The sequence below is a fragment of the Chiloscyllium plagiosum genome, chromosome 29 (genome assembly GCF_004010195.1).
Source record: "Chiloscyllium plagiosum isolate BGI_BamShark_2017 chromosome 29, ASM401019v2, whole genome shotgun sequence".
NCBI classification, from domain to species: domain Eukaryota; kingdom Metazoa; phylum Chordata; class Chondrichthyes; order Orectolobiformes; family Hemiscylliidae; genus Chiloscyllium; species Chiloscyllium plagiosum.
The window spans coordinates 17,004,803-17,018,882 of record NC_057738.1 but is presented as its reverse complement, the minus strand read 5'-3'; the positions used below and the strand labels follow the sequence as shown (position 1 = coordinate 17,018,882).

At 36.0% G+C, this 14,080-nt stretch overlaps 1 protein-coding gene across 2 annotated transcripts in view; it reads right to left on the bottom strand.

Annotated features, from left to right (window-relative positions):
• Positions 1-3,606: 3,606 nt before the first annotated feature.
• Positions 3,607-14,080, bottom strand: part of LOC122564402 (oxysterol-binding protein-related protein 10-like) — a 256,567-nt gene continuing 246,093 nt past the window's right edge. The window contains exons 11-13 of one of the 2 annotated variants that reach the window (XR_006315905.1): positions 13,526-13,679; positions 11,274-11,396; positions 3,607-9,227 (exon numbers count right to left, since the gene is read on the bottom strand). Coding sequence is in view for 1 of the 2 variants with exons in the window: in XM_043719213.1 (XP_043575148.1) it covers positions 11,349-11,396; positions 13,526-13,679 (202 nt within the window). In the remaining variant the exon portion in view is untranslated. Of the gene's footprint in view, positions 11,397-13,525; positions 13,680-14,080 lie in introns of both variants that reach the window. The other variant, XM_043719213.1, reaches the window with a different exon arrangement.

The window sequence follows — 14,080 nt, the reverse complement described above, 5'->3', positions numbered from 1 at the left end:
CCTGGTTTCTGAGGTTTTTTTTGCCCAGGTTTAACACAACCAAATAACGTATTCCCTATTGTTACATAATCAATCAATGGCATTGTTGGTTAATCATTGAGACATTGTTGGTATAATTTCCATGCTGAAAATGTGTTGCTGGAAAAGCGCAGCAGGTCAGGCAGCATCCAAGGAACAGGAGAAGCGACGTTTCGGGCATAAGCCCTTCCTCAGGGCTTATGCCCGAAACGTCGATTCTCCTGTTCCTTGGATACTGCCTGACCTGCTGCGCTTTTCCAGAAACACATTTTCAGCTCTGATCTCCAGCATCTGCAACCCTCACTTTCTCCTCGGTATAATTTCCATTCCAAATACCGTGATTTTACATTGATGATGTCTATCCAAGGTGAAAAAAGCTGATATTTCTTTGGCTATATCAGTTAATGGAACTTGTCAATATTATTTTAACCAGTCAATTTCTGTTACAAACAATGCTTGTCCAATCTTCTCAATAGTTTCCCAATCATGGAATCCAATGTGATACTGTTTGTTTTCACGTTGTATATCAACTATAATAAAGTCAAACATTGTGAGGAGTCTGGTTTTAGCAGCTTCACAATAGGCTGATCTATTTTTGTTTGATCAATATTTTATTTTCTCTATTCTACCCTTGGTTGTAATGCAAGTTTATCTTTAATTATCATCTAAGGCTGGAAACCTTCATTAGAAATGCACATATCAACAAACTCTATACCACTCACAAATCTAAAGTGAAACTAAAACCAGGTCTTTACTTCTTAATATGCACAATACATAATTACAAATAAATATTAAAGCTATACATGTTTCTGTCCATTTCAAAATTCAAGTTTCCAAATAACAAGCAATTATAAAGACAAATGGAATCTATTGCAAGGGTTATTTTGTTATGAATGTTTTACTGTAGTTGTACTGGATAGTGATGAAACAAATGCAGAGGAATAATGTGCAAAATCTTGGTTGCCTTCTTTAAAAGATACAATTGCGCTAACAGTAGTTCAGAGAAGGGATTGCTGGGATAAAATCTTGTAAAGAAACATTGGCTAGATTGGGTCAGTATTTAGTTTAGAAGAATGAGAATGAATGCAAGCTTTGGAGGGGACTTGCAGAATGCTGAGAGGACATTTCATCTTAAGGGAAAGATGAGTAGTGGCTGACACAGTTTAAAGGATCCCACAATTAAGACAGAAAGGAGAATTCCTATTTTTCTCTGTCTGACGATTGTTAGAAGAATTCTCTTCTGCAGAGAGAAGTCTAGGCTGGGTAATTGAATAACTTAAGGCCGAGTTTGATTCTCTCTTTAATCAAGAAACAGTCAAAGGCTATGGAAGTAGACAGGATTGTAGAATTGATGCCTCAAACAGATCATCCATAGTTTTGTAAATAATGTACAGGCTTCAGGGGCAGTGGCCTGCTTCCACACAGTAGGGATTCTACGTCTAATTCATAAGTTTGTATGAATGCAGTAGATAATTATTCAACTTTGGGTTTTCAATGTTCTGGCTCATCATCAACAATCTTTCATTTCCAAAGCCTTCATGTCTACTTTCAACAGGATTTCAAATCCTCCAATATTTTACTAGGCTCCAAACTCCTGCACACTTCTGCAAATAACCTAGGAATGAAATCTTAGGAGCAATTAAAAAAAAATCAGCATTAATTTTACGATCTCCCCTCCACCTGCTGAAGTAGGGAAGGGGATTATAAAATAAAGCTGGCAGCTATTCCAGTCATGTTCTAACCCACCACCAACCTGTCCCCCATGTTATGGTAGGTGGGGAAGGCATCAGATCGGTTCACCAGCAGCCTCTTGGGTGGGGATCCCTCACTATCACATACTGCATCTCACATTTGCCAGTGTGTTGAGTATCAAAAGCAAACCCCATTCCTTTGTCTCCCACCCTCCCTTTCCAGTGATCACATTCTACCTTAACTCACCTGTCACTTGGGATTAATTTGCAATGCTAGGACTTAGATGTGTGCAGTACTGCAATCGTCAGATTGGTTGGTAGTTCTGGACAAGCAGGATTGAAGAGGACTTGATTGCATCGGGTGTTTACATGGAAATGACAAGGACCTCCTGCCGATCAGAGGACGAGATACTGGTCAGCCTCAAGGAAATTCTACCCAGTATAAAATGGTTATGGGTCTGAGAATAACCATCAATTTATTTGTTTTTAGTATGCTGTTCAATTGGCTATTCTACATCAAGCTGGCTACAATGAGGTGGTGATGGCCTAGTGGTATCATCACTTGAACTATTAATCCAGAGACCCAGGTAATGTTCAGGGAACCTGGATTTGAATCCTGCCATGGCAGATGATGATATCTGAATTCAGTAAATACAGAGTCCATGAATCCATTGTTGATTTTTTTTGAAAAACCTATCTGGTTCACAAATATACTTTAGGGAAAGAAACCACCACCCTTACCTGGTTTGGCCTACATATGGCTCCAGATCCACAGTAATGTGGTTGGCTCTTAACAGTTCTCTAGACAATTAATGATGGATAATAAATGCTGGCCTAGCCAGCAACCCTCTCATTCCATGAATGTATAAGGGAAAAAAAAATAATTAATTTGCACAATAAGAAAAAAAAGTACTCAGTACCATCTAGATGGGTAATCAAAATTCACATCAAGATAAGCATAGTCCCAATACATGCTTAGTACTAAGCAACCTCGTGCATAATAACACTTCAATATTTACATTTTGCAATAGTATTAATAACTGGATTTAAAATGCAATTTCTTTCAGACAGTGAGAATTTTGTGTTTGACAATTTTCAGTTTAGACTTATATACTAGTTCATTTGGCTGGATGGCCGGTTTGCAATGCAGTGACACAAAAACGTGGGTTCAATTCTCGCACCAGTTGAGATTATCATGAAGGACTCTCCAGCTCAACCTTATGGTGACCCTCAGGTTAAACAACCACCAACTGTCTTTCTTAAATGAGAGAGTAGCCCTATGTTCTGGTAGGACAATGGCAACTTTATAACAATTAAGGTTGTGTTTATTGCAGACGCCACCAATAGATGGCATAATGATTCCACATATATACACACAGACAGACACACAGAAAAATACTATGTTGTAGTGCTACATCACTGCACAATAACAAAGGGAAGTTCATGAAATATATTTGTGATAAATAGATGAGAACGTGGCATGGTTAGTGGGGAGCCAAGGGTGCAGCCAGCAATGGATGCAGAACCTCCAGCTCTACAATAAGGGGCAAACACTATTTCTGATTCCAGTGCAGTGTGAGCACATAGTAGTGTGTCAATAACATCAATTCCCTGTTCAAGTGTGTTGGCAGGAGATAGATGGAATAGTTAATTTTAATACTAAATTTAATTCTAAACATTTCCTGAGATTTTACAGCATAAAGTACAATCAGAACTGGCTGGCCTGAAAACTATGTTTATGCTCCACAACTAACTTTCTTGCTTATGTTTTTTTCATAAGAGGATGTAGGACAACCTTTTTTACATGGAGAGTTGGCAAGAAAATTGAGTAAAGGTTGGTCCATGAGAAACAGGAAAGATATTTAAAATCTGGATGAACAACAACGGAAAATCAATAAAAGATAAAATGTGACTGCCAAGTCATATTTATTACTAAATCAAAAACAGTATTATAAATCATCTTCACGCCATTGTAATTTACTTTGCTATATAACAAAAGGAGTGTTGCATAGGTTCAAAGCACATGTAATAGTTTGGTTGATGTTAATTTGCGAATTGCAAGCCGCACAGGTTAAACTTATTACACGCCTACATTCGAAAGAATGTAATTTAGTTAAAGCCATTTGACTGGCATAATGAAAAGTAACTGTTGTGGAATTAATTATGGACTTACAAATGCTGAGAAAAAGAACATTGTGTTAGTGCTTAAAAATATTCTAGAGAATACAAACTAAATGTCAGCTTAGTCAGGAATGAAACCAAACATTTTACACTTAGCAACACACCATAATGAAAGCTAATGAAGATTGATATCAAAAGGTAACACTCTGATAGACTGAGCGCAGACATTGATAACAAATGATTAAAAGTTATGCAGTGTTATGCAATTTAACATTTAGTCAAGGAGACTGTTAATACTGCAACTTCCATTTCTGTAGTAAATTTAATTCTGTAGTAATGTCCACACAAATTAATTTTTAAACTAACAGAGTCAAGTAGGTCACATCTATGTTTCCATCGTTCAACAAACAGCAGAGCCTCACGTAGAAAAGTTCCAACTGGTACCACTGAATTTCTGAACTGTATGGAAGCTCCATTTAATAAGGCATTCATAGAAACCTCACATGGTTTCTTGTACAATAAATAGTTTTCAAACAATTAACAGATAGATTGTAGTAGATTGCATTAAGCTTTTGCTTTCCAAACAATTAATTTACATACAAACGTATGATACTGCCCCTTTAAATTATAAATAATAGACTTCCAGTATTGTATTCATTTGGAAAAAAAAATCAATATTTATTGCAAAGTTAAGAGACATAACTGCTTTGTTGCAGAACAATGATATGCTTGTTTATTCTTAATAGGTCTTTATACTTTGATTAATTCAAATCTACAAGATTAATCCAGGGTCATACTATAGGGGACAGTAAATTGTTTTTGCGTATTTTACTTATTAATAAACTAGTTCAATTTCAAAAAGATCAACCAAAGGTCAATGAAGTAACCTTCACAAAAAGAGGAGAGTTGAATTTGAATACAGCATATTGTAAGTTTGCTGCTTAGTTTGTGCATGAACGCAAGACAGATTTGCAACAAGACAGTAGTTATAATTTGTAAAATTAAAGGATCTTTATTTTACTTAACTGTCATTATAACACCCTTCATCCTTCAAAATGAGTTATAATATTTTAATTTAACTTCTCTTTGCTCCTAAATATCCATTAACAAAAATAAACACAAAGGGATCAACAGGAGCAAATTACTGTAGATACTGGAATCTGTACAGAAAACAACAAATGCTGGAGATCACAGCAGGCCAGGCAGAATCCATGGAGATACAACGAGCTAACACTTCATCAGCAAGTGCGTCCACGTGACACTGTCTTGGTAATACAATCGCTCATATAGTTGCAGCACACTTACTGAATGTTTATTCATGGAAGCTTAACAAATAAAATTTACAGTTGACATTAAGCTCGCCACTATTTTGCCGTCAGCTAATAGATATTGAGATCAAAAAGGTAGCTAAGTATGGAAACGAGTGAAGATTATCATCTAAGCTAAAAACTAAACCCACAGTTTCTGTCCAAGAGCTAAAGTGAAAACTTAATTCCAGTAAAATGAGCAATGCAGTTAGGAGCATAATTTTAAGAGTATTACTTAGAATTTCCAAATACAAGATAATGGAAAGAAAATGGTATCTCAAAACAAACTTAAGGCTTAGTTCCTGATGGTTTGCCGATAAAATCAACTTATTGGCCCAAATCTAAATATTCTTCAAACAAGTGTACTTATCATGAAACAATTAAATGCTTTTAAGTGATTGGCAGATTTAATGTCTCAAACTCTGTCTAACAACTTGATAGGCTAGCTGGAAGTGATGCATGATCTAAGTTAGAGGAGGATGGATAACTCGATCATTCTACCTGCCATATTAAGCAACTGTCAAAGGTAGAAACATAGTTTCAGCCAGGTGTATGAACTGTGAAATATTTTTACTGTAACAGTATTGTGATAGTTTGAAATTATAGGCATGGTCAATTGGATACTTCTATTCCGGTAGTTGGCTGTCTGAATTTCATTCAGAGTTTTGAATTCTATTTTGAATTCTATCACAAATATTAACATTAAATTGAATAGATTCAGACATTGCAAAACACAAATTAAAAATTCCAGTCCAGATATTCTAATCTGATGGGTACTGTTAATCAGACCTATTTTCACCACTGCACACTGGGTTCACTTTATTAAATTTCCAATTCATTAGTGTTCATTAAGTAAGCATTATTGAAAGTTTCTATTTTTTTTTAAATGAACTATCATACTGTACTAAAAGCGTGTGCATTTATTTCACTCACATTGCTTACTCTGGCTTAGTTTATTACAATCACTATTCACCTTAGTTTCACTTCCTGATGTGAATGGTGCATTGAGATTACATGACACAGCACTGATTTCTTTTGGAAGTTGAAAAAATTGTTCAAACCCTGTAGCATATTAAATGAAAAGCACAAACTCAGCCATTAAATTTGAGACCAAAGTACAGAGGAAAAAAATTGACAGATATTGTAATTAATCATCTTTTAGGAACTTGTTTAAAGTTAGATATAATTAGAAGCCGTTGATTGTTTCTTCTCCAGGAGCTGACACTCCAGCATTAGCTGAATAGATCATTCGCAAACAAACAAGTAAAATAACCAAGTTTTCAATTAAGTCTAAATGTTGCACACACAAACAATGCAAGTTACAAACTCTTATTTGCACAGGTATGAACTCATGAATATTTGGCACAGTTGATGGGGTTAAAGTAGAAGAGAAAAGCAAAGGATTAATCCTCTTAAAAGAACTACTTAATGCAAATAATTTCCTGTTGCACATTTTAAACAGATCCTGTACAGGAAGCTCAAAATGTGAAAGCCATTTTTCACCGGCTTTCATTATTTCATCATTCCTTGTTTTAACTGAACCCTAACAATTTAGAAATAGCACTAGGGTAAAATAATTCTCTGGCACCTACTGCACAAGTTAATCTGAAGGTCTTTCTCCCATGTGACAATTAATGGGACAATGGCAGCAGTTGTAAGACAGTCAATAAACATTTTAACAAACTGTTTACGTTTGATTAGAGAACAGAAAGTGGAATTATTGAACAAAAAAAGTTATTTTGGAACAATTGTATTGATTTACTTAACTCTATTACCTCAGGTAAGGTAATACAACCATTGATGAAAGTGGATGGTAAGAAAAACAGTACACACAAGGTACAGAATCCAATATAAGGAAAACTTTCAGGGCCAAGGGCCTTAGGTCAATCAAAGCCTCAGACACTTGCCTCAAAACGTGTAAATTAATTAAGATTTGTTATTCTTATAATCTTTCTTTAGATGCATTAAATTATTAATTTAACTCCTTTGTTAAAAAATATGCTAATTCTTAACATATCTATGCTTTCCCGTCCAATTCCATGAATGTTTACCTATTTCCAGCTAAGAGAGCAGGAAGGTGGCCGATCTTCAGTCTACAACCAAACCTGTTGAGCAGTTGACCTCTGACGTACACTGAGAAGCTGTTGTTTTCAGCTGCCCCATAGCTTTCCCATCATTAAGAAAATTGCTTACAACTAGAAATCAATTAGTTTTCAAAGGAATGAAATCAAACATGAACCATGTAGCAATTCTATGTTGAAGTAATACCATATCTGCAGATATGGGTAGCATGGTGGCTCAGCACTGCTGCTTCACAGTACCAGGGACATGGTTTTGAATCCACCCTCGAGTAACTGTGTGGAGTTTACACATTCTCCCCATGGGTTTCCTCCAATAATCCAAAACCATGCAGGCTAGTTGGATTAACCAAGAGAAATGCATAGTTAAGGGTCGGTATCGGTGGGATGCTCTTCGGAGGGCTGGTGTGGGCTGGATGGGCCAAATGGCCTGCTTCCACACCATAAGGATTCTATGATTTTAATATTGAAATTTAATTTGACCACACAAATACAGTATTATGCTGAATCTGTTAATTTTTATCCATGGAATGAGTGGGCATAATATTGTAAATATATGTTTACAATGATAGGTTGAATGAACAAGGGTGACTAATTAGTGACTTTATATTGCACAAAATATTTCTTACTCAAGACCTTTATTTTTATAAACAAGCAATGCTGGCTTGATTTTCTGCTTGATGGCCAAAGAAGCAAAGGTCAATTGTTGTGGCACACTACCACTTGTCGTTTGCTTTTTGTCCTGTGTCACAATGAGTTATTGCAAATATCCTACTGCTTACTCAAAATTACAATTTTCTGAATGGAGATTCTGTCAAGTACATGATAGCAGCACCAAGCAGATGGTATTGCTTCACCTTCCTGTTCTGGAAAATTGCATCATGCTGATCTGTTCATGCTGTATAACTCCTCACAATATTGTTACATAAACCATTTGCTTAGGAGTCATAGAGAAGTTGATAATCACATAATTTTAGCAGATTGTAAAAAAACTATGTAATTTTAGCAGATTGCACAACGTTTATGTAATCTTACCAGATTATATAAACCCTCCCCCTCCATGAGTTAGTGACACATGGCATGGTTCAATACTACAAAAAGCAGTAGCCCTCCAATGTCTTTATGACCATCAGGAAGTCTTTCAAATATGAGAATTGGTATTCACTGTCAAACCTAATTCTGAAGTCACACAACATTTGCCTTCACAAATAAACCCATTGGAATACAACTTGGTGTTGTGCGACTTCTGACTTTCTCCACTCTAGTCCAACAATAGCACCTCCACATTAAGCCTAATTCTGTCCTCCACTAACATTTAAATTTTGAGGCCAATTGTACTTTCCGTAATGTTAATTCGGTTGTGATCTACTGCAACCATCATTTTGAAATTCACATCACAGAAGAAAACAACATTATTCCAAAAATGATAAATGTTACATATAAAGTGATGATTTCAAATTAATACTTCTTATAAAAGTTGACACATATAAAAATGAAAAGAAAATGAATACATTTGGAACCTCCAACTATTTCAGCTTTAAGAAAACAAATTTAGAAAAGTACATCTTTTTACTCTTTTACCTTGAACTATACCTGACAGAGCTGAAAAGTTGAAAATTGAATTGAAAAGTTGAGATGTTATCTTAAATTCGTAGCAAAATTCAGTTAGATCACTTTTAAATACTTTGTGCAGTTTTGGTTGTCATATACTAAAAAGGAAAAAAATATATTATAGAGGGTGTAAAAATTATTACAAGGTTTATATCAAAACTACAAAGTTATACCTATCAGAAGAAATAAAAAATATTAGAGTCTGCTTTCTCTTGAAAAGAAAAGCCTGAAGGGTGACTCTATAGATATTTTTAAATGGTACAACAGAATAGACAAAGAGGTTGTTTCTGGGGAACATTAAAGAGTCATCTGGACTCGAAATGTTAGCTTGCTCTCTCCATGGATGTTGTCTGACCCACTGTGATATCCAGCATTTGTCGTCTTCAGTAGATATTGGCCTTCTGCATAAGGAAGGTAGAAGTCATCAATACAAGATAGTGATCAAGACATCAAATAGGAATTTTAAGAGAACTTGTTTAACACACGGAATTGTGACAAAGAATTTGCTTTGATAGAATAGAAATGAAGAAGGAGCGAATAGAGATAGGCTATATTCATAGAGTTAGACGAGAAAGAATGAGAAGAATTGTGAGTGGATCGTAAAATCAATAACAGACTATTAGACTGGTTGATCTTAGCTAAAGTGAATAGCTAAGGTCTTTTTCCAAGGGTTGAGAGTGTGTGGCTGGATAAGCACAGCAGGTCAGGCAGATGAGTGTCCACAGCTTGAGGGCATAAGGGAAGAGGGGAGAAGGTTTAAAAGGAACGCAAGGGGCAACTTTTTCATGCAGAGGGTGGGGCCTGTATGGAATGAGCTGCCAGAGGAAGTGGTAGAGGCAGGTACAATTATAACATTTATAAAAGACATTTGGACACATACATGGCTAGGGAAGATTTGATGGGATATCGACCAAACACAGGTAAATGGGACTAGTTAGGTTTGGGATATGTGGTTGGCATAGATATGTTGGGCCAAAGGGTCTGTTTCTATGCTGTACGAGTATATATGAAATCTGCACTGAAGCGTTTTGAAGTACTGCAATGAAATGGCTGGTGACTTTTATTTTAGTAATTATATTAGCCTATTTTTGTGAATATCAGTGTCATCCCAACATTCACTAATGCCCTCTGCCTCTGTGAAAGGACATTTCTATTATGCTGCTTCTCCCCAGAATTAAATGTCACATTGTATCATAATACCATTAGAACTCACAGAGGTATAACTGAAATTTTTCCTAGCACCCAAAAATGACTTCTGTTCAAAAAATACAAACTTTAAGTGGACAGTCTAAAGTCAAACATGCCTGAACAATTGTTCTGAATTGAAACTTCCACATTTTTAGTGCAGTGACACAGTTTTTGAGATATCATTTTTTTAAAGTAGATACTGTGGAGCAAAATGCAGGTCCATGATAGAGGTCTGTGTTGACATACAGTTATATGCTTTCTATTAATTGCAAGGAGGTAACTTACTTGCTGGTGCATAGCTATGCAGAATTAGAAGAGTGCATAAAAATGAATTTATAAATGAATAAGGAATCACGAATAGATGCAAAGACAAGAAGAGATCTCAGACAAATGCATGGAATATTTTGATAATCATCTTCTCAGTCAGCCAGTCATTAGCAGTTCTTCTGAGCTTTAAATTATAAATTGAAAATAACTGCAACAGTACAGTTTACTACTGTTTTGTGTTTGAGACAAGGACACTTTTAAAACCCTTAGCCAGCTCAATTCTCCTAATTGCGTCTCTATTATTTTGAACATGAGGGGGTGCAGAAGGGGTATTAAAAGGATTAAAATAACTTTTTAAAGATCATTTTCAATGTACAGAAGTTTTACTGATTGCACATGGGAACTAAATAGCCCTTCTTCTTAGTTTATGGAAACTAGCAATTTCAGCCGCATATCACACCAGATACAGAAATGGCTGTGTTTCTTAGTAGATGCATGTGTTCAAAACGCTATTCATTTGGAATAACTTAAAAAAGAAACTAGGTGTTATGGCTTTACTTGCGCATGTGATGAAGCGCATCATAGCAATAAAAAGATCCATGTGCATAATAGTGCTGTATGCTATAATGCTTGTGTAATGGCATGCTCAATAATCATATTAAAACACTTTTGACAATGAATTACATCTTTTGGTTCATACATACAGCCGAAAGTGACTACATCAATGGCACATTTCTTTATATATGTGCAAAACAAGTCTTTGCAAGTGAAAAATATAAAATCTTGAAACAGTAAAATAAAATTTCTCCATCATTAACATTTCAATCTCTAACAAGCAGGTGCCAGTTGTGTACAGGACAGTGCCTGAATAAATTTGTTTTGGTGAACCTGCAACTATTTTAACTTAATACACAATATATGTCTTGTTTAATAAAAGTTCTTTTGCTTTATACAGCGTAGTCACTTTTTAACTTTTGTCTTATCATCATCACCTCAGAATCTTTTGCAGATGACAACAGCCAAATGAGAGGAAATCTGAGGTAGTGGCAAAAATTAAGGTGGATCTGTCAGCATTGTGTTTTCCAGAGGGGACTATGATACACCCAACCATCGCCCTAGTACAGAATGAAAAAGTTAGTTAATTCAATGGCAAATGAGGAAAGGCAACACATATAAGTAACAGCAAAAAAAATAATATTTGTTTATGGATGTAAAGTCACAGAAGCCATGATAAATGATATAATGAATTATGAATCACATTGTGAAGGGATACGAAGCCAGGTCAGACAGGAGGGAGTAGGTTTGGGTTTTAGGTCCAGGCAGACCATGTCCAAATGGGGTAGATGTTCAGGTGCAGTCCCAGACCATGTCCAAGGTGGGGTGGGTGTTCAGGTGCAGTCCAGGAAGTGGCATGAATGAGTTGGATTGGGTCCTGAAGAGAGTTTGGTCCAGGTCAGGGTTTGGGCAGTCTCTCTAACTTCTCCTTCATAACTATTAAAGTAAGAGAATCAGAACCTGAATCGGAGACACTGAAGTCTCTGATTCTAATTCAAGTTGGGGTATATTTTTTAAAAGAGGCTTGCAGATGCCAGGTAATCTTTCATCATAAGTTTCAACTTGCTGGTCAGTTACTGTATACTCTGTGTACAGATGCCCAACAGGAACCAACCTGTATTTTTCAGGGTATTTCTGGTCTCTGACTATCTAGATACCAGAAGATCTGGGCCATTCAAAAACATGCTGTGCACTTTAGCTAAATCACAAGCTCCAGAATGTTTTACAAAAAGAGTACTAATCAACTGACTGTTTCAAGAATACAGCTAAAACGCACTGGCATCAGTTGTTAACATATGTTTATTATGAATGCAACAAAGCAATTCAGAATATTCTGTTTTCCAGAAAGGGTTGACAAATTATGTGAGGAAAATTTTTTGAGTCAATTTTAAGGTGCAAGTAGCTAAAGGAATAAACCATGGAAAATATACAAAAATTTTACATAAGCCTTTGCTGACCACTTATTTAACCGTTTTTACAAATTGTAATGTCAATGGCCATCGTACATCTAAATACATGTATTGTACTTTCACAGAACCTCAAGTGCTTTATGACATTGAGACCAAGATGGGAAATACTTCTCATTGCAACATGAGCACATCCTAACTTTAGGAATGCTGATTTTTAAATTCTATGAAAATGCTAAACTATAACCCAGCCAGGAGGCAACACTCGCAAATATTTTATTTCATAAGTAATTAATCTTCTATGTCCTGCATGTATTTGCAAGTGATTTATTCTTCAAATGCTGAGGACAAAATTAAGTACACCACACACATTTTTAATTTTGCGCAAAGTATTATTGTGGTCCTTCAGCAGTCTGTCAATATAACAATTTTAAAAGGATAGGATTGAGTATAAGAGTAGAGTGGTGCTGGAAAAGCACAGCAGGTCAGGCAGCATCCGAGGAGCAGGAAAATCGACATCCTGATGATGGGCTTTTGTCCGAACATTGATTTTCCTGCTCCTTGGATGCTGCCTGACCTGCTGTGCTTTTCCAGCACCACTCTAATCTAGACTCTGATCTCCAGCATCTGCAGTCCTCACTTTCGCCTAGGATTGAGTATAAGGCAAATGATTTCCTCAATTCGCCTCTGACAGACAATGACAAAAGAATGGTTAGATTGAATTGAATGAAATGAAACGTGAAATTTGATGATGGTAAGTTATTAACATAGCAAACAAACAAGTGATTTAACTAGTTTGAATTTTATTCTATCTACCAACAATATATCGTCAGTATTCGGCTTTGTTAAATGCATTCCTCAAAAGTAGCTATCTCAGCCAGAAATATGTTAAAACCACAGAATGGCGTCACTCCTTCTTATCACTGCACTCTTACAACTTTCTGAAAAATCAATACTTCTCTATCTCTGGCATCTCCTGCATTCCCACTCCCTGTCGCGCTTTCCGTGTTTTAGACACCAAACATCAAAATTCTTTCCCTAGACCTGTCCACTTCGCTCTACTCCTTTAAGATTTTCCTTAAGTCTTGTCTTAAAAAAACAGGACTCAAAGCTAAATAGGAAAACATGCACTAGTACAGATTGCTGAATGTCCATTGTGTAGAACCACTGCAGCTGTTAACCGAATATTAAAATTCATATAACCTATTGTCAGGTAGTGCAGGATATGCAGGGCTATTGAATGACTATGTATTCACTACTGACAATTAAGTTGCCACAATTACCTCTTTTTGAAAATACTTTGGCATCCAAAGAGTGTTTGATGCTGCTCGTTGTCTTTCCTCAGCTCTCTGCTGCTCCTCCAAAACGTGCTTGTTCTCAGTTGCTGCACTAATATTTCCAGCTTGTAGTGCATTGGTAACCTGTTCCCAAAGACGCCTAGAAAGGGATACATCAGAAATTTGGGCACTTTGAAAGATTCTCAGTTATTACATAAAGAATAACAACAGCAAATTTAGTGCCTGCAATTTTAATAGATTAATTCACTGCAAACTGAAAGAACAGCAACTCAGGAGAGAATAGGGCTCCTTAAAGATCAACGATGTCGTCTATGGATGGAACCATCGGGGATGGGAGTGATACTAAACAAATATTTCATGTCAGTTTCTACTGTGGAGAAAGAAATGGAGGTTAGGAAATTTGAGGTAATAAATATTGATGTCTTGAAAACAGTCCACATTACAGATAAGAAAGAGCTGGAAGTATTTTAAAAAAAACAAAGGTGATTAAATCTCCAGGACTTGAAAAGTGTATCCCAGGACTTTGTGGGAAGTTATGTA